Source organism: Hyla sarda, chromosome 5, assembly GCF_029499605.1.
Source record: "Hyla sarda isolate aHylSar1 chromosome 5, aHylSar1.hap1, whole genome shotgun sequence".
Classification (NCBI taxonomy): domain Eukaryota; kingdom Metazoa; phylum Chordata; class Amphibia; order Anura; family Hylidae; genus Hyla; species Hyla sarda.
In genome coordinates, this window is record NC_079193.1 from 55,884,695 (window position 1) to 55,909,744 (window position 25,050).

General features: G+C 43.1%; 1 protein-coding gene across 4 annotated transcripts in view; it reads right to left on the reverse strand.

The window, feature by feature from the left end:
* Positions 1-25,050, reverse strand: part of ZMYND11 (zinc finger MYND-type containing 11) — an 89,494-nt gene that overhangs the window by 7,983 nt on the left and 56,461 nt on the right. For all 4 annotated transcript variants that reach the window (XM_056519544.1, XM_056519541.1, XM_056519543.1 and 1 more), the window contains 10 exons: positions 24,181-24,258; positions 19,447-19,539; positions 15,897-15,984; positions 13,506-13,561; positions 12,232-12,309; positions 9,843-9,961; positions 8,411-8,618; positions 4,944-5,009; positions 2,328-2,606; positions 217-402 (listed from right to left, as the gene is read on the reverse strand). In XM_056519544.1, the coding sequence (XP_056375519.1) occupies positions 217-402; positions 2,328-2,606; positions 4,944-5,009; positions 8,411-8,618; positions 9,843-9,961; positions 12,232-12,309; positions 13,506-13,561; positions 15,897-15,984; positions 19,447-19,539; positions 24,181-24,258 (1,251 nt within the window). The remainder of the gene's footprint in view (positions 1-216; positions 403-2,327; positions 2,607-4,943; positions 5,010-8,410; positions 8,619-9,842; positions 9,962-12,231; positions 12,310-13,505; positions 13,562-15,896; positions 15,985-19,446; positions 19,540-24,180; positions 24,259-25,050) is intronic.

The following is a 25,050-nucleotide window of genomic DNA, read 5'->3' on the forward strand; positions in this document are numbered from 1 at the left end:
GTCTGGCCAGCTTTTAGATTCTTCAGGTGGATGTTTCACAATAAAGGGAGTCTATCTAAGTTTTAACAGTCCTCGCAGTGTCTGCAGCCCTGGCCTAAGCTGTATATCAGTGTTTCTCAATTGAAGGCTGTCCGGGCATGCTAGGAGTTGTAGTTCTGCAACAGCTGGAGGCACCCTGGTTGGGAAACACTGCTGTATATAGATTGGGCCTCTTACCCACTGCTTCTTCTTGGTCTGGGATATCAGCTGCTTGTGTTGTGCTGCCAGCTTCTTGATTTCTTCAACAAACTCTTCCTTGCACTTTTCTTTCACTTGTTTGCACTTTTTGTCCATCTCCCCTTGTATATTGGCCACGGCTTTGCTAACTGCTTGTCTCTTCTCCTCCTCCATCTCTGTTCGCAGCTGCAAAGAGAAAGAAGTATTGTCAGCCATCTCATGAGACAACACGGCTTCTTAATGTGTCACAATGTATCAATGGCAAAATATATATATATATATATATATATATATATAAAAACTACACGGATTGATTTTAGATGCTTCAGAGTAAAGTGACAGTAAAGTGAACAATTCCTTTGGAAAGGGGATAAGATGTTTTTGCCCGGAATACCCCTTTAAACCAGTGACTAGGGATGTCCCGATACCATTTTTTTAAGACCGAGTACGAGTACCGATACTTTAATTCTAGTACTCGCCGATACCAAGTACGAGTACTTTTATTTTAAAGGGAATCTTATACCAGGATGACCCGGTCTCTGGCGCTTCTTACCGTATGATATGTGGGTCCTTGTTGTGTACAATGGAGGCGGCTGCTGTAGTATGAGCCAAGATTTCTCTCTTCTCCATTGGACAGAACAGGGAATTTGCATTGGCGGTGAGAACGATGACCACATGGTGAGCAGCAGTAGAAACCGGGTCACCTGCACTATCTACATATACATTCAAGTTAGTGCAGGTGACTCTGCTGTAAGATTGTCTTTAATAGTAGGTAGTATCCCCCTGCAATAGTAGGGAGTATCCCCCCTATTAGACAGCAGCAGGGCTCCCCCCCCTATTTGAGAGCAGCAGGGCCCCCCCTATTAGACAGCAGCAGGACCACCCCCCCTATTAGACAGCAGCAGGACCACCCCCCCCTATTAGACAGCAGCAGGGCCCCCCTTTAGACAGCAGCAGGCCCCCCTCTTTAGACAGTAGCAGCCCCCCCCTCCTCTGTCAGGGGCTGGTGCTGCCGCTCCACTGCCCCGTTCTCCTCCGGTCCGCATCGTGTCGTCCTATGGAGGAGCATGTGACATACACGTCACTCCTGCTTCCTGCGTAGCGTTACACTGGGCGCGGGGGAGGAGGCGGAGTGACGTGTGTGTCACATGCTCCTCCATGGAACACTATGATGCGGACCAGAGGACGGGAGAATGGGGCAGCAGAGCGGCACCAGGTATAAGGCATGGTATCGGGGACATTAAACGAGTCCCCGATACCATGCAAATGGCTAGTATTGGCCCCGATACCGATACCAGTATCGGGACATCCCTACCAGTGACTTATTCAAATATGTTATATGACACTATTTATTTGACTTGGTGACTTGTATACAAATCAACAGGGAACCCTAAACACCCGGAGAGAGTAATATGTAATGGACACAATGCTGAGCAGAGCAGACAGCTCAGCTGCAAATACAGGATAGAAGCTGCTCCTCAGGTGTGCGCGATCCCTCCTTCCCTGCCTACCTCTGCGGTGGGCGCAGCAGAAGAAGTATCGCTTCATAGAGGCCTTTAAAGGGGTACTCCACTGGAAAACATTTTCTTTTAAATCAACTGGTGCCAGAAAGTTAAACAGATTTGTAAGTTACTTCTATTAAAATGTTTTAATCCTTCCAGTACTTATGAGCTGCTGTATGCTACAGAGAAAGTTATTTTCTTTTTGGATTTCCTTTCTGTCTGACCACAGTGCTCTCTGCTGACACCTCTGTCCATGTAAGGAACTGTCCGGAGCAGGAGAGGTTTGCTATGGGGATTTGCTCCTACTCTGGACAGTTCCTAAAATGGACAGAGGTGTCAGCAGAGAGCACTGTGGTCAGGAAGAAAGGAAATTCAAAAGGAAAAGAACTTCCTGTGGCACATACAGCAGCTGATAAGTACTGGAAGGATTAAGATTTTTTAAATAGAAGTAATTTACAAATCTGTTTAACTTTCTGACACCAGTTGATATAAACAATTTTTTTTTCCAGTGGAGTACCCCTTTAATGTTAGCTTGGTATACAGGGCACTTGTGCTGCATATACAGCAGAGAATGCTGTCAGTTTACATAAGTGATTCTCTCCCTCTAACCTTCTCAATGGCTTCTCGCACAGCTCTTTCGGTCTCCCTCTTGTTGTCTGTGCTCATTCTTTCTTTGAAGTCATTGAAGATCTTGCTGTACTTGTCGTGACACATGTTCTGACACGCGGCGTCATTGTTGGTTTGTGTGCTGCGGTGCGACATTCTTGGAGACGAGGCACTTTGCTTCTTTGTCTGTGTACAGACAGACACCTTTTCAACTGGCGGTGGCAGAGAAGGGATTTCTTGGCTCGAGCTCACGGCTTCCGTCTCAGGTTCGGGCTCTGGATCCTGCAAATAAAACAGGTTGGATTAGATTTGTAGTGAAGCGCATACTTGCTATAGAAAATGTTCACAACAAGATAATATTTGGGTTTTTTTTTTGTGTTAGATTTTGGATTAACAAATCATTTTCATCAATATCTACAGAAAAGGTCCATTAAAGGGGTACTCCACTGGAAAACATTTTTTTTTAAATCAACTGGTGCCAGAAAGTTAACCAGATTTGGAAATTACTTCTATTTAAAAATCTTAATCCTTACAGTACTTATCAGCTGCTGTATGCTCCAGAAGTTCATTTCTTTTTGAAGTTCTTTTCTGTCTGATCATAGTGCTCTCTGCTGACACCTCTGTCCATTTTAGGAACTGTCCAGAGTAGGAGCAAATCCCCATAGCAAACCTCTCCTGCCCTGGACAGTTCCTAAAATGGATAGGGTGTCAGCAGAGAGCACTGTGGTCAGACAGAAAAGAACTTTAAAAAGAAAAGAACTTCCTGTGGAGTAGACAGCAGCTGATAAGTACTGGAAGGATTGAGATTTTTAAATAGAAGTAATTTACAAATCGGTTTAACTTTCTGGCACCAGTTGATTTAAAAAAAAAAAGTTTTCCAGTGGAGAACCCCTTTAAGGTGGAATCCTTTGGAATCAATAGGGTTAAGATCTGGTGATGGTGCTGCCCAATCCATCACAGGTGCCTATTCTGACTGATAGTTCATGTATAGCACAGTAGCATGCTTTAGATCAGTGTTTCTCAACCAGGGCGCCTTCGGCTGTCTGGGCATGCTGGGAGTTGTAGTTTTGCAGCAGCTGGAGGCGCCCCAGTTAAGATAAACTGCTTTAGATGATATACTGCTGCATAAATAGTGAACTTCTTATCATAGATGCCGTTAAAGAGGTTCTTCTACCATTAACACTTATCTCCTCTCCCAGAAATCGGGGTCAGGAATAAGGTCCCAATTTTTCTCAGGATTTGAGGGTGGGATAAGAGGAAGGGATATGAAGACGAGATATGAGGCCAGGATATGGGCAAGGTATATGCTGTAGGGATATGAGGACGAGAGCTTCATTGTTGCTTTTCCTCGCCCACAAGGTTTAGGTAGGAAGACCTGGGCAACACCGGGTCCGCAGCTAATATTATAATAAATTATTCTCAAAGATCATTAGACACCGAATTAAAGGGGTAATCCAGCCCTAATACATCTTATCCTCTATCCAAAGGATAGGGGATAAGATGTAAGATCGCGGGGGTCCCGCCACTGTGGACCCCCGCAATCTGTAATTCCGCACCCACCTTTGTGAGCTCTCTGCAGTGCTGGAGGCTCCGAGTGTGTAGCGTGATGACCACGGGGCTGGAGTATCGTGATGTCACGACCCCGCCCCGTGTGACATCACGACTCCGCCCCCGTGTGCCGTCACGCCCCGCTCCCTCAATGAAAGGGGCCCACGTGATCAGACATCTTATCCCCTATCCTTTGGATAGGGATAAGATGTATTAGGACCGGAGTACTCCTTTAATTATGTTATGCATTGAAAGGTTGTATCCAACTTGCCACTTTTATCTCTACCAATGCACCTCTAATGTCTCCTGGTATAGACATCAAGTGATTGATCATTCTTTCCTTCCTAACCTATATGTAACCTATAAAATACAGCAAAAGGTCCTATCCATTATACTGTATAAGCTTATTTCTTCATCTCCCTATCCACTTCAGTTTGACAATACATAACGTATAACCCAGTGTTTCTTAACCAGGGTGTCTCCAGCTGTTGCAAAACTACAACTCTCAGCATGCCTGACCAGTCATGCTGGTAGTTTTAATTTTGCAACAGCTGGAGGCACCCTGGTTTGGAAAACAAAGGTCTAACCAATGAAAATCCTGAATGTTACTACGATGTATTTCTTAAAAGGGGTATTCCAGTTAAAAATAATTTTTTTCATATCCACTGGCTCCAGAAAGTTAAAATCTTAAAAGAAAATCTTAATCCTACCAGTACTTATCAGCTGCTGAAGTTGAGTTGTTTTTTTCTGTCTGACAACAGTGCTCTCTGCTGACACCGCTGTGTCTCAGGAACACTGTTGTCAGACAGAAAAGAACAACTCAACTTCAACAGCTGATAAGTACTGGAAGCATTAAGATTTGAAAAATCTGGAGCCAGTTGATATGAAAAAGATTTTAACTGGAATACCCCTTTAAAAAGCCCAGCTACATACATATCTTGACTAAAGGTTTATTTCTCCCTATTCATCCTTTATATTTTATAGGTTGCTTGTACATTGGCTTTGATATCTGATGCCTTACAATAAACCGATATATAGAAATGATAAGACAGTATACATTGGAGAACTTACTTCCTTCTTGGGTTCTACATTCTGGTTGCGACGCCCCTTCTTGGCTCTTGGTTCCTGAGTTGCCTTCTGCTTGACACATTAAGGATACAATGTCAATGTAATCCTGCTAACATTGAGCAGATATCAAACATGCTTTCCATCCTGCAGGAATATACAGCGACAAGATAATCTTTAAATAGTGCAGAGCTGGTTCCCTTTCTGTTTATAGATTGTCTGGATTTCAATTAGAAGAGCTGTAGGAAACAATTCACAGACTTGTCTTGTTGCCCAGACAATGTATCTCTTCATGTCTGGGGGAAACCAGGACAAATTGTGAAGAGGTTGTGTGAGGACTCCAGGTGTACTCCAGGTGATCTGTCATGTCTGGAGCCGCCTCTACAGTTCTTCATGATATCCTCATTTGTATTCATATATTTTATGTATTGCAGTGGTGTACATATTAAAGGGGTACTCCAGAGGAAATAAATGCTTTCAGATCTACTGGTGCCAGAAAGTTATACAGATTTGTAAATTACTTCTATATAAAAATGTTAATCCTTCCAGTACTTATCAGCTGCTGTATGCTCCACGAGAAGTTGTGCAGTTCTTTCCAGTCTGACACAGTGCTCAGGAACTGTCCAGAGCAGAAGCAAATCCCCATAGGGAACGTCTCCTGCTCTGGACAGTTCCCGACATGGACAGAGGTGTCAGCAGAGAGCACTGTGGTCAGACAGAAAGAACTACACAACTTCCTCTGGAGCATACAGCAGCTAAGTACGGGAAGGATTAAAGGGGTACTCCGGTGGAAAACTTTTTTTTTAGTAAATGACTTCTATTAAAAAATCTTAATCCTTCCAGTACTTATTAGCTGCTGAATACTACAGAGGAAATTATTTTCCCTTTGGAACACAGTGCTCTCTGCTGACATCTCTGTCCATTTTAGGAACTGTCCAGAGCAGCATATGTTTGCTATGGGGATTTTCTTCTACTCTGAGAGCACTGTGGTCATGATGTCAGCAGAGAGCTCTGTGTTCCAAAAAGAAAATAATTTCCTCTGTAGTTTTCAACAGCTAATAAGTACTAGAAGGATTAAGATTTTTTAATAGAATTAATTTATAAATCTGTTTAACTTTCTGGCACCAGTTGATATAAAAAAAAATAAAAAAAAATAAAAAATTTCCACCTGAGTACCCCTTTAAAGGAGAACTGTGGTGCAAGACTTTTCATGTCCCCTGTGCCTGGACTGCAAATACAAAAAAAAAAAAAAAAAAATTTACTCACCTTCCTCTGTTACCCCGTTGTGCCGATATTGGCGTCCCGGACCTCCAATGCTGGTCTGCTTCCTCTTCTTGGGCTCGGTGACTGATACTGCGCTCAGCGTATTGCTGGTTGCAGCGATGTCCTGCCTCGGCTGGTGATAGGCTGAGCACACTGTCATGTAAGGAGCCCGGGCAGCAGGGAGAAGGTGGGGCCCAGGCTCCTTAAATGACAGTGCGCTCAGCCTATCACCGGCCGAGGCAGGACATCGCTGCAACCAGCAATACGCTGAGCGCAGTATCAGTCACCGAGCCCAAGAAGCAGGAAGGAGACCAGCACCGGAAGACCGGGACGCCAATATTGGCGCAACGGGGGAACATAGAAAGGTGAGAACGTTTGTTGTTTTTTTCAGCTTTTGCAGCTCGGGCACAGTGGACATAAAAAGTGTTGCACCACAGATCTCCTTTAAGATTTTTAAGTAGAAGTAATTTACAGATCTTTATAACTTTCTGGCACCAGCTGATCTAAAAAAATCCCCCCCCTCCCGAGTGACCCTTTATCTGGTATAGGTTCTTATGTATGCTTTATTATGGTTCTTGTTTAGCTAGTGAGATACATGTATTAATACGTACCACTCTAGATTAACCAGACCCATAATAAAGCGTACGCCCTATTTTATCCTAGTTAAAGGGAAAAAATAATAATAATAATTAGCATTATATTTCTTATATGTACTTTGTTTAAACAAAATTATGTTTTCTATGTTTTGTTTGTGTTTAAAAAAAGAGGCCACTAGGTGTCTCCCTACTTGTCCTGAGCACATTTTCCCCCCATCTCTTGCACAGGCTTTGGACTCCTGCTGGCCTGGCAGAAGTCCACAATCAGGAAATGCAGTCTGGAGTGCTGGGGGGGGGGGTGCAGCCTTAGCCAATCATAGCTCATCTCACACTGAACTGCTCTGTGCGGTGTGTAGCAGAGTGCGGGAGGAAGTTCAGATGATGTTACGCCTACTGGGGAACGCCCCTTCCCAGTCTATGAATCTGAGCAGAAAATACAGATCAATATCAAGGTAGAAAACTAACAAATAATAAAAAATAATGGCAGGGGGTGGGGCATGATGGGGGCAGTGAACTGAGAGAATTATAAAGTTTAACAAGATCATGACAGGTACTGTTTAAACTACTTTTACTTTATTATTATTATAATTTTTTTTTATTATTCCTACTAAACCACTATTTAGTTATGTTAAATTATAATCGTTCTTTCATAAAGACGTATGTTTAGATTATGTCATCGCTTCTTGATTAAGTGGCTCTGATTTATAACAACCCCACCAATCCTGTGTCTGAAGGGTGCCAAGCTCTGGTTTAGCAGTGCACCCCTGTCTGAAAATAGCCATACCTATGAAATAGCTGTCTCTTATGATCACCTCCATGCACAAGAATATTCGTGTACAGCCGGGCATTTGTGTGTTCTGGATGGAGAGAGGCTGAGTAAGTTGTAGACCTCCTAATCTTATCAGCGGCTTACTTCTCTAAGAAAGAAAGGATCGGGCAGTTGAAATCCAACATGCCTGATCGCTCTCTCCTTTAGCTTTCAGGGGAAAGTTGGGAGGCCCCCTATACACACTAGACCAGTGCTTCCCAACCAGTGTGCCTCCAGCTGTTGCAAAACTACAACTCCCAGTATGCCCAGACAGCCATAGGCTGTCTGGGCATGCTGGGAGTTGTAGTTTTGAAATAGCTGGAGGCACGCTGGTTGGGAAGTACTGCAGTAGACAGTTAGCTGGTCCCACCTTTATCAGGGGAAAGTCGGGAAGCCATAGGCTGTCTGGGTAAGCTGGGAGTTGTAGTTTTGCAACAGCTGGAGACACCCTGGATGGAAAGCACTGCAGTAGATAGTCAGCTAGTCCCACCTACACCAGGCGGTTAAAATGGCTTTTTTCTAATGTGTATGGTGGCCTTAAGTTTTACCTGCACATCGCATGTTCGTGGCAGGGAAATGTAATTTGGCCCCTTTTACTCGATTGGGGCCACGCTATAGTTCCCTGCACAGCTGGGTTTCCAGACACCCTTGTGCAGGCAAAACCTGTTTTGGGGCATGTTCACACAGTCAATAACAAACTGGGCATGACACATAAGCAGTCAATAAACCATGCAGATTGAGAATGAAAGGAATTGAGCTATTGTTAAAATCCTGTACCATAAATGTACTTTCTATAAGCCACTTGCCTGTTCATTACTAGTCGATGAGATACTCGATTCTGCTTCTTCCTCCCCCTTATCTTCTCCCTTGGATTTATAGAATCGGCCTTCACGTAGGAAGCGTTGGTGCAGTTGCAACTCGTCACAGGCCTTTTTCCAGCCCATGCTTCGCTTTACATGCAGCTGATGAACATTGACTGTAATTTCCTGGATATTCTCTGATGGAATCCAGGCCCTGATGTATAATGGGAGTTTTACAACATATCACTGGGAAAGTATATTTTAGTTTTTCTTATATAGCACTGAACTAATAATGGGTACAAACAGTAAAAAATGAAGAAATCAGTATGACTAATACTTAAAGGGGTACTCCTGTGGGAAAAAATGTTTTTTAAATCAACTGGTTCCAGAAAGTTAAACAGATTTGTAAATGACTTCTATTTAAAAATCTTAATCCTTCCAGTACTTATCAGCTGATGTATACTACAGAGAAAGTTCTTTTCTTTTTAAATTTTCTTTCTGCTGACACCTCTGTCCATGTCAGGAACTGTCCAGAGTAGGAGCAAATCCCCAAAGCAAACCTCTCCTGCTCTGGACAGTTCCTGACACAGACAGAGGTGTCAGCAGAGAGCACTGTGGTCAGACAGAAAGAAAATTCAAAAAGAAAAGAACTTCCTCTGTGGCATACAGCAGCTGAGAAGTACTGGAAGGACTAAGATTTTTAAATAGAAGTAATTTACAAATCGGTTTAACTTTTTTGCACCAGTTGATTACATTTTTTTAACCACTTAGTACCACTTTAAAACACAAATAATAAGAGACAGGCAATGCTTGTCCATATGGGCAACTTTGCATGGTACAGCAACTCCATCTCAAATTAGAGGAATTTTCCAGACCGAGGTAGATGGACTATCCTCACCGGCACAGTCTGCAGCACCCAGACTACACAGTAAATGGGGCCAGAAGCAGGTGGCTCCATTCTCTATGTAGTGGTGTTGCTGAGTTACTGTGGCTCAGTAAGGTGTAGCTGGTAATAATCGATCTCTGAATCCAATAATTTACTAATATACCGAAATGTTTTGTTTTTTTAATGTAGGTCAACGTGTTTAACAGCATTTCCTGCTGAAGGATTAAAACAAGATTTTTATAACCATAAGTAATGACCTCCGCTTTCTCAGTTTTACAAAACACACTTTCTAAATCGGAACAATGTCCATTATAATACTCTACTCCAGTGTTTCCGAACCAGGGTGTCTCCAGCTGTTGCAAAACTACAACTTCCAGCATGCCCGGACAGCCAAAGGCTGTCCGGGCATGCTGGGAGTTGTAGTTTTGCAACATTTAGAGGCACCCTGGTTGTAAAACACTGCTCTACTCTATTCACCGTTGTTACATATTCTTATTATCTTTTTAATAATTTTTTCGTTTTACATAAATGTACATCGACCCATATAGGTACCTTTGGTGATGATGGCCAAAAAAACGAACATCCACTTGATTGTCCTCCTTCTGCATGATCTTAGCAGGCCAGAAGCCAAAGCCTTTCATCTTGGCCCAGACCAGTTCATGGTTAGGGATCTGTAACGAAATGGAGGTTATAATGGTTATTGGACACAATAATAACACTGTTATATAAAATCATTGCATAAAAGAAAACAATAAAAATGACAATGTCACACAAAGAAAAATATTTTTCAATTCATATTAATAAGAAAAAAAATGTATAAAATAACTTAAATGGGCACTGTCAGATTCAAAAACTTTTTATATGTTGTACATCTTGGCAAAACTTTAAGTTAACCTTTCTCATATACTTCATAAGAAAATGTTATTTACTTTTTATAGAAATCATGACTTATAAAAACAAACAAACAAACACTAGGGATTCTCATACCATCCAGTACATAAAAAGAAGGTTGCAGCAGCATTCTTGGTAAAAAAATGGAGGCTCTTAGCGCACTTTTTGATCAAAAAGGCCACCTCCGCGTGGTCGAGGGGGGACACATTTTGATAAAAAAGTGCAATAAGAGCCTCCATTTTTGACCAAGAGTGCAGCTGCAACCTTCTTTTTTGTATACTCTGTATTTGCCACAGCAGCGTGCACCCGTGTATTAGCTAGCTGTGCTGGCTATTTGTCTTTTTGTTTTTGCTGTGCAATTTAGGGAAAGTGGCACCCTCTGTATCCGTGCACCCCTCCCTGTTTCACAGGAGTTTTTTTAAATTGATAGTGGATCCAGCATGTCACCCAGTCAGTGGCTGTATGCCCAGCAGAGGTGAGTGAAATGAGTGTTAGGGTCCCATCCGAAATGAGGCCACCTCCGCGTGGTGGATGGGGGGGACACGTTTTGATCAAAAAGTGCACTAAGAGCCTCCATTTTTTGACCAAGAGTGCTGCTGCAACCTTCTTTTTTGTATATCCAGAACATAATGGTATGTGCAAGCTGAAGTACAGGCAAGGACACAGTCCACTGATGGAGGGTGGGCTTGCACTCCTCTGTGCTCACTCCTGTCCTATCAGAATGCAGCATGAAAGAGGGGAGGGGAAGAGGTTACAGACCAGTGATTGGATGGAGAGGCCCAGCACTCATGGAGTAAGATGAGTCATGCAGAGTGAGGGACACACCCTCTCCAAAGCACAGGATGACAAACAAAGTGAGTTATTGAAAGAAGGTATTTGTGAAAGAAATATAGGTGCTAGATATATAAAAAGCAAATGTATATGACCGGGATTAGGTACTGAGTAACATAAAACCTTTTTTTTTGTGGGATATAACAGGTACGCTTTAAACCTTGTATGAGGGCAAAAAGAATCCTTAAAAGGGTTGTCTAATGAAGTCTGCCGATCAGCTGACCGTATGGGCATTGTTTAGAGTGGCTAGACCAGCAATGATCAGTGGGGGGGGGGAAGCGACAATGGAACGCCTTATCGTCAATGTGGACCCACCCAATATTCTCTTATAGGACATATGGAAAAAGATTGTTCTGATGGGTCTGATGGCTGTGTTTACCTATGGCAGGTTTGTTTTGATTTCCTGTATAGATTCTGCAATAAAGTACAGTGCAATGAAATTGGGAGTCTTACAAAACATTACACTGTAAAAGAAAAAATAGACATGTACTACACGCACAATATGCTGAAAAAAACGCATTAGAGTAGACCTTCTCAAACTTTGAGGCAAAACTTACTGGCTGGTAAGGTGTGTGGTTCCTGCCAGTGCAGGCTTCGGCATGGAGCAGGAACACCAAAGCAGAAACTACACACATAATGCCAACCCTGGTTAGAATTAGAAAGGTATTAGGGATTACATTATGGTCACATGACCATGAATCTGCTAGTCCTACTCTTAAGCGAGGAGATGGCATAGGAAGAACATAGAGGGACTCTTACTTCCATAATCTGCTGTGCTCCTGCCAGTCTGGGATGGGTCGAAATAGGAAAAGGAAAGGGAAGAATACCACTGCTAGTGAGAGGTGGGTAAAATGCTTCTGCCAGTGGGGGAAACAGGGGCAGAGAAGTGGTTAGGGCAGTGTTTCCCAACCAGAAAGCCTCCAGCTGTTGCAAAACTACAACTCCCAGAATGCCCGGACAGCCAAAGGCTGTCTGGACATGCTGGGAGTTGTAGTTTTGCAACAGCAGGAGGCACCCTGGTTGGGAAACACTGGGTTAGGGGGGTCAATGCTGCTGTTTTTAGAGGAGGGCTGAAAAAAAATGGGGACAGTACATCTGTTGGTAATAGCGAAGGGAAAATTGGGAACGGGGAGAGAGCATGTGCATGTACATTATTACATTGTGTCTGAGAAATTCGACATTTACATCATTCAAGCAAAAGGTTGTTTTATAAACTTACACATGGATAGCAGAACCAATTGTCAGGCCGGGCATTCGACAAAAAGAAGCAATTTTTGCACAACTGCAGCTCATCCAACTGAAAGAAAAGAACAAAGTCACTGAACACTTATCAGAAAAAATACATGAAGGGTTTTCCTTCCACGAGAGTTATGAAGAACAGTGGAAGAAGAAGAAAAGAGGAGGAGCTGCCTACAGCAAACAACCAAGTTAATCAGTGACTCTTTGGATGAAAGTCTCTGAATGGGCACCACTGACCTATTCCTAAAACAGACCACATATATAAAAAAACAAAAACAAAATTATGTCATGGTGCAATTGGACACACTTAAAGGGGTACTCCACCCCTAGCATCTTATCCCCTATCCAAAGAATAGGGGATAAGATGTCAGATCGCCGGGGTCCCGCTGCTGGGGACCCCCGGGATCTCCGCTGCGGCACCTAGCTCTATCTGTAATGATGGGTAATACAGGGGCCAGAGCATCGTTAAGTCACAGCACGCCCCCTCAATACAAGTCTATGGGAGGGGGTGTAGTGGCAATCACGCCCCCTCCCATAGACTTGCATTAAGGGGGCGGGCCATGACATCACGAGGGGGTGGAGCCGTGACGTCACAATGCTCCAGCCCCTGTAAAGCCGGTCATTACGCACAGAGCTAGTGTGCTCTGTGTAGTAATGAGAGCGGGGTGCCGCAGCAGAGATCCCGGGGGTCCCCAGCAGCAGGACCCCGTCGATCTGACATCTTATCCCCTATCCTTTGGATAGGGGATAAGATGTCTAGGGGAGGAGTACCCCTTTAAGCTAAGGCTCTGTGCAGACGGTGTCCAAGCCGTTTGTGGGAGGTATATCTGTATGTTATGAAATCAGCTCCCATGTAAATGCATACAGTGCCATATACCATCTACAGGGTGCAACCATATACCACACAGTACACAGTAGCCCTCTGCAGGAAAGTATTTAACAATAGTAGAACACAAAGAGCTTTTTTTTTTCTTTAATGGTCAAAACTGGATAATAAGGTATGTTTGGGATATAGATTGGCAAACTGGTATGCTGATATACCTTGACATACCTACACCAGGTCCATTGATTTCAATAGAGTAAATGTAGTATAATCGTGTCCTCATTTGGTCTATTTCTGACTCACTAATAGACTTGTAATTGAAGTAAATGCTGCTTCTGCCCGTGTTTTTTTGTTTGTTTTTTTCTTGGGGGGGGGGGGGGGCACCAACAATATTACCCTATGGAGCGCTTGTTTTTCTACTTCCAGCTTACCTCATGACAGGTGTCCGTGTACAGAACCTTTGCCACATCAGCCTGCTCGCTGTCATCTGTAGGAATTACAAGAGAGAATGTGTGAGCTGATGACTTATCCCAACATCAGGTCTGTGACATGTTATGAAGCCAGGGAACTGCACCAAACAAGTACTGCACTTAAATGGGCACTGTCAGATACATACACTTTTGATATGTTGTAAAGCATGTATAACCAATAGGTTTTGCAATTGGTTTCATTAGGACATTTTCAGTATTTCATACTGAAAAATCAAGTCAAACAACTGCCCCCCCCCCCCTGCCTGCTTGGACACATACTAGTCCTGCTGTGTCCATGTGTCATCACCTATGTCATGGACATACTTCCTTGATTGACAGCTGTGAGCGCAGGGCTCACAGCTGGAGGAAAAATCCTCCCACTGTCAGCTTGTGTCCTGCTATTGTCAGTGAGGACATGCTGGGAGTTGTAGTTTTGCTAATGCCAAGGGAGATGTGAGCAGACAGCATACTGAGGGAAGGGGCGGAGACCTGCACAGTGAGGCCACACCCCCTCCCTTTGAGAGGAAATTTAAACTAGTAAACTAAATTAAAAGTGTAATAAAAAAATTAATAAAGGTGCTAGACACATAAAATCATGGTCAGGATGAGGTACTGAGTGATATATTAAAAAAAAAATTTTGTTGGCTCTGACGGGTACACTTTAAACTTTAAATATATGAAAAAAACATTAGGGCATATAATGTAGTTTTTGTGCAACTACTTGTGAGGCAATGACCTAAGGCTATATGGGTGACTCTGTGATTGTAGTGTTTTGCTCCCAGCCTAGGACGTTATAAACATATTATTTATCAACAAAAAAGAACATATTCCTTAGTCAAATTTACTTCCTTAAAGGGGTACTCCACTGGAAAACTTTTTTTTTATAAACTGGTGCCAGAAAGTTAAACAGATTGGTAAATTACTTCTATTAAAAAATCTTAATCCTTCCTGTACTAATCAGCCTCTGTTATGATCCACAGGAAGTTCTTTTCTTTTTGAATTTCTTTTCTGTCTGACCATAGTGCTCTCTGCTGACACCTCTGACCATTTTAGGAACTGTCCAGAGTAGGAGCAAATCCCTATAGAAAACCTCTCCTGCTCTGGACAGTTGTTAAAATGTCAGCAGAGAGCACTGTGGTCAGACAGAAAGGAAATTCAAAAAGCAAAGAACTTCCAGTGGATCATACAGCAGCTAAGTACTGGAAGGATTAAGATTTTTTAATAGAAGTAATTTACAAATCTGTTTAATTTTCTGGCACCAGTTGACTTAAAAAAAAAAAAAAATAAATAAAAGTGTTCTAGTGGAGTACTCTTTTAAAAATGTTTTTTTTCCCCCAATTTCACCAGAAAACCCCTCCCTCCACAAAGAACGGCTTTAGAAAATAAAAAGTTTTTCCCCAGTTTTTGTTTTTGTCCTGTTTGTAAGAGCTTACAATCTATGAGATGTTGAAATCATGAAATCACCCATGATAACTGTAGACATGTCAGTAGATAAGAAATGTGGGAGCCATGTTTTTCCTCAGGTCTAGGGGGTATGGGCATGGTGAAGTTAGGGCAGAAGGAAAAGCAGTGTCAGATGGCTGTAACCAAGTTTTAGTAAGAGTCATATAAGGGAGAGATTGAATAATAACCCCGCCCATCACCTGATAACCCCTCCCACTATTAAAATTAACTTCACGCCCATCTGACTGATTCCCTGAATTGTCAGATAAACTATAAACCCTCAAATCTCAGGAATGGGAGGACATATCAAAAAACTGTAAAAAGATGTGTGTTCAGGGCATGCTAATCTATTTAAAGGGGTACTCCGGTGGAAAACTTTTTTTTTTTAAACGAACTGGTGCCAGAAAGTTAAATAAATTTGTAAATTACTTCTATTAAAAAATCTTTATCCTTCCAGTACTTATTAACAGCTGTATGCTACAGAGGAAATTCTTACAGAGGAAATTTCTTTTTTGTGTTGTCCACAGTGCTCTCTGCTGACACCTCTGTCCGTGTCAGGAACTGTCCAGAGCAGGATAGGTTTGTTATGGGGATTTTCTCCCGCTCTGGACAGTTCTTGATATGGGCATCAGGTGTCAGCAGAGAGCACTGTGGACAAGACAAAAAAAGAAATTCAAAAAGAAAGAATTTCCTCTGTAGCATACAGCTGCTAAAAAGTACGGGAAGGATAAAGATTTTTTAATAGAAGTCATTTACAAATCTGTTTAGCTTTCTGGCACCAGTGGATCTAAAATAAATAAATAAATCAAATATATATTTTCGACCGGAGTACCCCTTTAATGATAATTTCTATATTTTTTTGGTTGGTCACAGGTCCTCTTTAACTAGATAAATAATACCATACATCACCTCCATAAAAGATAATGGTGTTGTGGAGAAGAAGCTGGGCGTCAGCTTTGAACTCTTCGTAACTTTTATACTTTCCTTCACTTACTTTCTAAAGAAAAAAAGCAAATAAAATAGGTTAAATATTTGCAGAGGGAAAACTAAAGTCATTTCCTTGTACTGTAAAAAAAGAAGAATAGCTATTGGCTTCTTCAGAGCAGTAGTTAAAGGAAAATGAAAACATACCTCTTAATGGCAGAATCATAGACAGCGAAAGAAGTATTGGAAGGGTTCTGTAAGGCACGGACTTTATGAAGAATAGGGTTGCAATGTGAGGTGCATTGTTTATGTATATGTGAGTGGGTGAGAAATACTTTGTCACCATGTACCTCCTAACTCCGGAAAGAATAGCAGTCAGTTCACAATCTCATTGATACAGCTGTATTATGGACAGAGGCTCTAAAGGGCCTACTGTACTATGCCTCCGAATTTCTCTGGTGGCTTATTTCTATGAGATTCCGGCTACATTTAACGGAAATTAAATCATACATCACCTGTCGTATTACAGCATTGCTTCTAAGGAAGAATACCTCCGACATATGACACTGGAAAGGTCTTCTGTGTGCAAGAGGACTAACAACTTTTTTTTTTGTCTACATGCCTAAGGCTAAGTCTCTACTTGTTTTTTTGTCCTGCGTTTTTTGTGTTGAAAAAAAAAACGCCTGAAAAAACGCCAGTGCAATTTCCTGGCGTTTTTTATGCCGTTTTTTTTCATTTGTGTGGAAATTTCACTTTGGCAGTTCTTTTTGGTACCCAAAATTTGTTGGGTGCCAAAAATTAATAAAAATGTTGTTATAAAAAAGATACATTTCGTTAGATACAATTTTTTCCTTCACTACTGTATCTTTTTTATTTATTTATTTTAATGGTACCCTACGGAATTTTATGAAAACAGGTATCTCCATCACTTTTCTGGATCGCTAAAGTCCAAAAAAGAATAAAAGCCGCCTGCAAAAACGCCAAAGTTAAAACCCACATATCGTTTTTCTTGGCGTTTTTTCACTCCCATAGACTTCTATGGGAGAAAAATGCCACGATTTTGACTAAAAGAATCGCCAGTGGCTCAACATGCTGCGATTTTGAAAAAACCCGCCAAGGAGCTGAAAAATGCAAAAAAAAAGGGTGAAAAAACGCGACAAAAGGATAAAAAAAAAAAAAGGACAAAGTGAAAAACGCCAAGTGGAATAAGAATTTTGCGATTTCTCATTGATTTACAGCTAAAATCTGGTGGCAGCGTTTTTGGGCCAAAAAAACGCCATGCGGCAGAACTGGCGTTTCCCGCCCCCTAAAAAAAAAAAAAAACAAGTAGAAACTTAGCCTAAAAGTGTGCTTGTAATTTTTTTTTGACATGTCAAAAATTTTGATCTGTCAGGGTCTTAGTGTTGAGACCCCCCTACAATCTAAAAACTGAGGGGGGAAAAGTGTGCGGCGGCAGCAGCGATCTTTGTTCAGCTTCTCTGTCCCAGACTTAGGGCCATCCAGATAAGCTGGATGGAAATTCTTAAGAGAAGGCCTCTTGAGGGTTCATTAAGAAACATTGCTATATACTGTAAGGCAGTGCTTCCCAACCAGGGTGCCTCCAGCTGTTGCAAAACTACAACTCCTAGCATGCCCAGACAGCCAAAGGCTGTCCGGGCATGCTGGGAGTTGTAGTTCTGCAACAGCTGGAGGAACCTTGGTTGAAGAACACTGCTGTAAGATCTAACGGCATGATTGGGTGGAGGACATCTGCAAAGCTGTAACCCCCCTCCCTCGGTTCTACCATGAATATGTATCCTACATAGAGTGCTTTCGTTTTGACTCTTATCTATATTAATTTGATAAATTGATCGATTGTATCCCGTAAAAAATGTAGGCAAGTGCATAAGACCACCTGATACCAAGTACAACTAGAGGCCAAGCTTGTTCTCTACTAGGGCTGCATGATTTATCGTTTAGCCATTACGTGCCTGCAAAGTCCTGCAATTATTACCTTTCATTTAAATTTCGGCAGTCCAGCCCGGCCCCAGACCCGACCCTTGTGTGTAATATAGTGCGAGGGCACCGGGAAAACCTTAAAAAAAACTGATGTGTACCTTGCCCTGGTCCATGCAGGTCCACCACAGATCCCGTTCTCCTTCAAAGGGTCCCGGTGTCTTCTGTGCTTCCTTCTTTACAGAAAAGAAGCCTGCTCTAGGACCTTGCCACACAGCCAATCACTGGCAACAGCGTTGTACTGTCTTGGCCAGTGATTGGCTTAGGAGGAAGGTCCTGCAACCAGCAGCTTGTCTCTGAAGAAGGAAGCACAGAAAATACTGGGACCACTTGGAGGAGAAGGGGATCTGCAGCAGACCTACGGGGAACAGGGCTTGGTAAGCATTATTTTTTTTAATGTTTCCCCTGTGTCGGGCACCATATCAAAGGGGATGTAAAATGGGGGGGCTGATGAAATGGGCAGGATGTTAAATGGGGGAATAGATGTGAAATGAGGGGACAAATGTGAAACAAGGTAGAGACGTGAAATGGAGAGGGGGATTTGACACAAAATGGGGGATTTCACCATCAATTGTATATCGAAATCACAATATTTACTTCCATAATCACAATATGAAATTTTTGGCCAATCACGCACCCCTACTCTATACTGAAACCCAAGCTATCCACTTGCATTTTACAGTCATCTAATGACGGAGCATTACAAATGTCTCATCTAAGGAGGCAGAAATATGAGTGTGCACAGTGACCCCCCCCCCCGACCTACAATGGCCCCGACATACAATAATTTCAACATGCTTCAACTCTCGGAGGCCATCGCGTGTTAAAGGCAGCATCAACATTTGATGCTTTTGTATGTCGGGGCCATCGCATAAACGGCTATCCGGCAGCGCAGACTGCTTCAGCTGCCACTGGATAGCCGTTTACGGTGCCCCGTGTGGTCCGCTGACGATCACTCACCTGTCCTCGGGGCTCCGTAGCGTACTCCTCGGGATCCCCTGCATCGCCGGCGCTCTCCTTCGTCATCATCACGTCGCCGCGCTCGCCGTCCCATCATCCAATAGGAGCGGCATGCGTAGCGACGTGATGGCGGCGACGGAGAGTGACGTTCCCAGGCAGCAGAGACCTTCCCGGAGCGTTGGGGACACCACGGGGACGCGGCGACAGCGATGGATGGCAACATCCAGGGCAGTGGTGACGAGCGTTGACAGTCTGGAGTGGCGGGGACAAGTGAGTACAACCTCCAATACCAGTGGTCTTCAACCTGCGGATCTCCAGATGTTGCAAAACTACAACTCCCAGCATGCCCGGACAGCCAACGCTGGGAGTTGTAGTTTTGCAACATCTGGAGGTCCGCAGGTTGGAGATCACTGTCCTATACTTAACATTGCACAGATCCCTCAACATACGATGGTTTCAACAAACGATGGTTCATTTGGGACGGATTACCATCATATGTTGAGGGACCACTGTATGTGTCAGGGCAGGTGTCCTTTACAGTCTCTACTGTAGTTCAGAACACCATTCTATAGATATATACCTCATTAATGGTGGACACATCGATGGCTGTGTGCACCAACCGCTTGTACATGGGATGTTTACTGTCCTTTCCTTTCTTGTTCAGTTCAATCGCCTGGAAAAAAAAGGAAATTTATTTAGTAGAAAAGCGGATTTATACGTATCCACAAATGATCCAACAGTCTTATACAATCAAGAAGAAGTATATAACATACAACAATAACATAGGATTCGAGAGCCCAGAGAAACTTTTACAGCATGTCACTAACTTATTTTTAGTATAATGGGTGTTACTGCTCAGCATAGCATACAAATGACAAGCAAGTCAAGGATAACATACAGAGAAGCAATGAAATTTCCAAGTGGTATTCTGTGGCAATATTCCACTTGGAAATTCTGCTGCAGCAGAGTCCCATTGATTTCAATGGGATCCTGCTGCACTGTGCACATGGCAGAATTTCTGCGGCAGCAAAATCTGCCTTGGAGATCCCGATTTGGGCGTCCACTGAAAGAATAGACCTGTCTATGAGACGGCGCATTTTCGAGCAGACTTAGCACCCATCTGAACATTTAAAGGAGAACTCCGGAATAGGAAAATTATTGTCCATACTGCCGGCAGTAAAAAAAATAAACAGGTACATACCTTCCTTCGCTCCCCCGGTGAGAAAGCTTCAAGACACACAACTCTTCACTATGCCGGCACCTGCTGCCGGGGCCGAAAACGTCACACTGCCGCTCAGCCTATCGCCGGCCGAGTCGAGTCGGGACTTCGCTGTGGCCGGTGATTGGTTGAGTGCAGTATGAATCACCGACCACCGGCAACCAGTAAGAGGATCGCGGCGGAGGCCGGAGCTGGTTACCGGAGGCACCGTGGGAGCGAAGGAAGGTATGTACCTGTTTATTTATTTTTTACTGCCGGCATTATGGACGATAATTTTCCTATTCTGGAGTTCTCCTTTAAAGGAAATCTGTCACCAGTGTCACCTGCACTAACCTGTCAGTACTGACAGGTAGTGCAGGTGACACTGGTGACAACAGTACTTACCTTGTCCCGTTCCGTGGCGGGGATCTCCTGTAATCCCTTCCGTTAGCTTCTCTCCAGGCACCCGGCTTGGGGGATGGGCGGAGCTTACTGACGTCACCGCTGCTGTTCTGTCACAGCGAGACCCAGCAGAGAACAGCAGCAGCTTGGGGCATGGGCGGAGCTTAGTGACATCACTGCTGCTGCCCCCTGCTGGGTCTCGCTATGGGAGAACAGCAGCGGTGATGTCCGTAAGATCCGCCCATCCCACAAGCCGGGTGCCTGGAGAGAAGCTAACAGAAGGGATTACAGGAGATCCCCGCCACGGAACGGGACAAGGTTAGTACCGTTGTCACCAGTGTCACCTGCACTACCTGTCGGTACCACCAGGTTAGTGCAGGTGACACTGCTGACAGATTTCCTTTAAATGTGCAGAATGCCCACCTGTGTATTCCGGGTGGACATTCCGCACATTTTCGGCCATGAGAACAGATTATGACTGTTCTGTTTTATGAAGAAACTTTTTTTTTTTTAAATACATTTGAGGGGCATCGAATCTGTCCTTTCTTCTGTTCTGGCTTTCTTGCTGAAAAAATACAGAATTAGTGGCGATCATGCAACAAATTTATCAGATAGCGCATGGACTTTGCAGGATGACCACAGAACTAACTGTTCTACCTTAAATGTGGCAGAGAGTATCGGCCGTGCGACAAATCTATCAAATGAATTGCCCTGTGATAGCTTCTAAATCTGGCCCGAGTGACTTTCTTGTAACTTTTGTGAGACTTTTGACAAAAAGTCGCACACGATATATCAGTAATCACTGCACAAAGTGATCTAAATCAGATCCCTTCATGAAATTTTAACAGTCTAAATGAAATTTTTACAGTCTAAATGAAATGTCGTAGAAAAAGTCCCACTGGGCCAACCTGTGACAAATTTAGATGGAAAAAAGCAGTCTAAACAGATTAATAAATTCCCCACAAAATCTCTAGCAGAGCATTGAACGTATCCACAATGGATGATCTATGTAGGTTTATAGAGCTGCATAGGGAATTTTGGGGTTCTTCTGCCTTGTTGTATCTGTCTGCCAAGGATATAACCTAAGACAGTGTTTTCCAACCAGAGTGGCTTCAGTTGTTGCCAAACTACAACTCCCAGCATGCCCGGACAGCCTCCGGCTGTCCGGGAATGCTGGAAGTTGTAGTTTGGAAACATCTGGAGGCGCCCTGGTTGGAAAACACTGACCTAGGGTAATTCAATCGCTTATGTCAAGTGCATTAGGGAATAGCAATAGTAGAGAATGCCTTAACACGCTGTTTGAATAGAAAAAAAAATGGGAACTGACACCAAATCCCTTGTGAGTCTCAGCAGTTTAGGCTGGTGGAGTCTAGCCAGGTAATAGAAAGATCACCAGGGGAACTGCAGTGAAGAGACTCCACCACCTCTCTCTGCAAAGCCATGGGATTCATTGGAAATGTAGGCAACAATAAAAAATAAAAAAATATTTCAGTGATGAAATATGACTGAAAACCCATGCCTGCCACATCAGTTAAACAGGTAAGCACAAGGCATACACAAGAACCTCTACATTATTATTTAGTTACAGCCGGTGCTGCACTATATAAGCAAGAAAAGAGAAAAAATTCCCAGAGTTCTTCTTTAACCCCTTAAGGACTCAGCCCATTTTGGCCTTAAGGATTCAGACAATTTAATTTTTACGTTTTCATTTTTTCCTCCTCGCCTTCTAAAAATCATAACTCTTTTATATTTTCATCCACAGACTAGTATGAGGGCTTGTTTTTTGCGCGACCAGTTGTCCTTTGTAATGACATCACTCATTATATCATAAAATGTATGGCGCAACCAAAAAACACTATTTTTGTGGGGAAATTAAAACGAAAAACGCAATTTTGCTAATTTTGGAAGGTTTTGTTTTCACGCCGTACAATTTATGGTAAAAATGACGTGTGTTCTTTATTCTGAGGGTCAATACGATTAAAATGATACCCATTATTATATACTTTTATATTATTGTTGCGCTTAAAAAAAATCACAAACTTTTTAACCAAATTAGTACGTTTATAATCCCTTTATTTTGATGACCTATAACTTTTTTATTTTTCCGTATAAGCGGCGGTATGGGGGCTCATTTTTTGCGCCATGATCTGTACTTTTTTTTGATACCACATTTGTATATAAAAAACTTTTAATACATTTTTTATAATTTTTTTTTTAATAAAATGTATTAAAAAAGTAGGAATTTTGGACTTTTTTAATTTTTTTTCGTTCACGCCGTTCACCGTACGGGATCATTAACATTTTATTTTAATAGTTCGGACATTTACGCTCGCGGCGATACCAAATATGTCTATAAAAAATGTTTTTTACGCTTTTTGGGGGTAAAATAGGAAAAAACGGACGTTTTACTTTTTTATTGGGGGAGGGGATTTTTCACTTTTTTTTTACTTTTACTTTTACATTTTTTAACATTTTTTTTTACACTTGAATAGTCCCCATAGGGGACTATTCATAGCAATACCATGATTGCTAATACTGATCTGTTCTATGTATAGGACATAGAACAGATCAGTGTTTTCGGTCATCTCCTGCTCTGGTCTGCTCGATCACAGACCAGAGCAGGAGACGCCGGGAGCCGCACGGAGGAAGGAGAGGGGACCTCCGTGCGGCGTTATGAATGATCGGATCCCCGCAGCAGCGCTGCGGGCGATCCGATCGTTCATTTTAATCGCGAACTCCCGCAGATGCCGGGATCTGTATTGATCCCGGCACCTGAGGGGTTAATGGCGGACGCCCGCGAGATCGCGGGCGTCGGCCATTGCCGGCGGGTCCCTGGCTGCGATCAGCAGCCGGGATCAGCCGCGCATGACACGGGCATCGCTCCGATGCCCGCGGTTATGCTTAGGACGTAAATGTACGTCCTGGTGCGTTAAGTACCACCTCACCAGGACGTACATTTACGTCCTGCGTCCTTAAGGGGTTAATGAATATCCAGACATGAATAGAATTAGTTATAAAGCCGAACAGGCTACATCTGTATACTCTCCTTATTTTTGATTTTTTTTTTAGCTGGATCCTATTGAACACATTTTGTCAAGAAAGGCATAGACATTTAAAGAGGAAGTCCAGCATCAAAAAAACGTATTTCCTATCCGCATCTCCCACCCAGCACCCTGCATGAACGCAGCGTGTCACCCACGGCACGAAGTTGGGTCGACAATCCCTTTCCAAGCATTTCTATGGGAAAGTGGGAGATGCAGCATTCGAGTTTCTCCAGCTCTCCCATAGAGATGCCTTGAGGGGCGCAATGGCTACAACTTCTTGCTGTGGTCGACAGGCTGGGGCACTGTGCGGGAGATCGCAGGGGTCACAGCGGTCGGATATCCCACCGTCCCCAGCCCCGTCCCGTGCGCGATCTGAGGTTTATCCCCTATCCTGCAGGCAGGGGATACGTTTTTTTAGTTCCTTTAACAAATGTGACTGTAAAGACCAAGCATGACAGATTTAGCATAAAAGCTATACAAGTATACTTCACTAAAATCCTGCAAGACATTTGCAATGAAATAAACCACTACAAAGCATTGAGTGATGAGAGCAAAGTGTACACAAGAATAACACATGCATATGAGAACAGCCGCTGCTCCTGCAAGAAGTGATTACCATGTGCTTGAGACGACACTGGAGGAATCAGCTTACTCTAGAAGTAAAACCTACCCTCTCCTTCATACGGGACACAATGAATCGAAGGTATTTACCCATCTCCTGCTTGTTAGCGTTTTTCTTTTTCATAGTCTGAAGAACAAAATAAGACGTTAAAGTACTAGGGTCTTATTCATTGACACTTAAATGGGCACTGTCACAAAAAAATTTTGTGTGTGTCAAAGAGAGATATATATATAAAAGATTTGACCGGTCGGGGTCTGAGTGTTCAACCGATCAGTAGAACAAACCGGGAGAGTTGTGGACTTAAAGCACGCTCTCCCAGCTTTTTGTCATGTGACCCACATGGTTGCATAATGTAAGTCTATAAGACCTCTCTGTCACATAAACACATAGAAAGAAGAGAAGCACGTGGTGGCGCGCCTCTTTTCCTGCTTGTTCTAGTGACTAGTCTGGTCCGGAAAAAAATTTGATATGTCTCTATGACAGATAAAGGTTAAGCAAACTACCTCAGACATATAAAAGCGTAAAAAATGACAAATCATTTCAGCAGATACACTGTTATAATGTAAAAGATTAGATTAGAAAATGTAGTACCGTATATACTCGAGTATAAGCCGACCGAATATAAGCCGAGGCCCCTAATTTCACACCAAAAACCCAGGAAAAGTTATTGACTCGACTATAAGCCTAGGGTGGGAAATACATGATCCCCCCATGTAATCATCCAGACCCCCGTCATCATCCAGACCCCTGTCATCATCACCCTGTCATTATCACCCCATCATCATCACCTTCGTCATCCTCCCCCACCCCCTTCATCATCACCGCCTGTCAATCCCTTTCAGTGGTCTTCAACCTGCGGACCTCCAGATGTTGCAAAACTACAACTCCCAGCATGCCCGGACAGGCATGCTGGAAGTT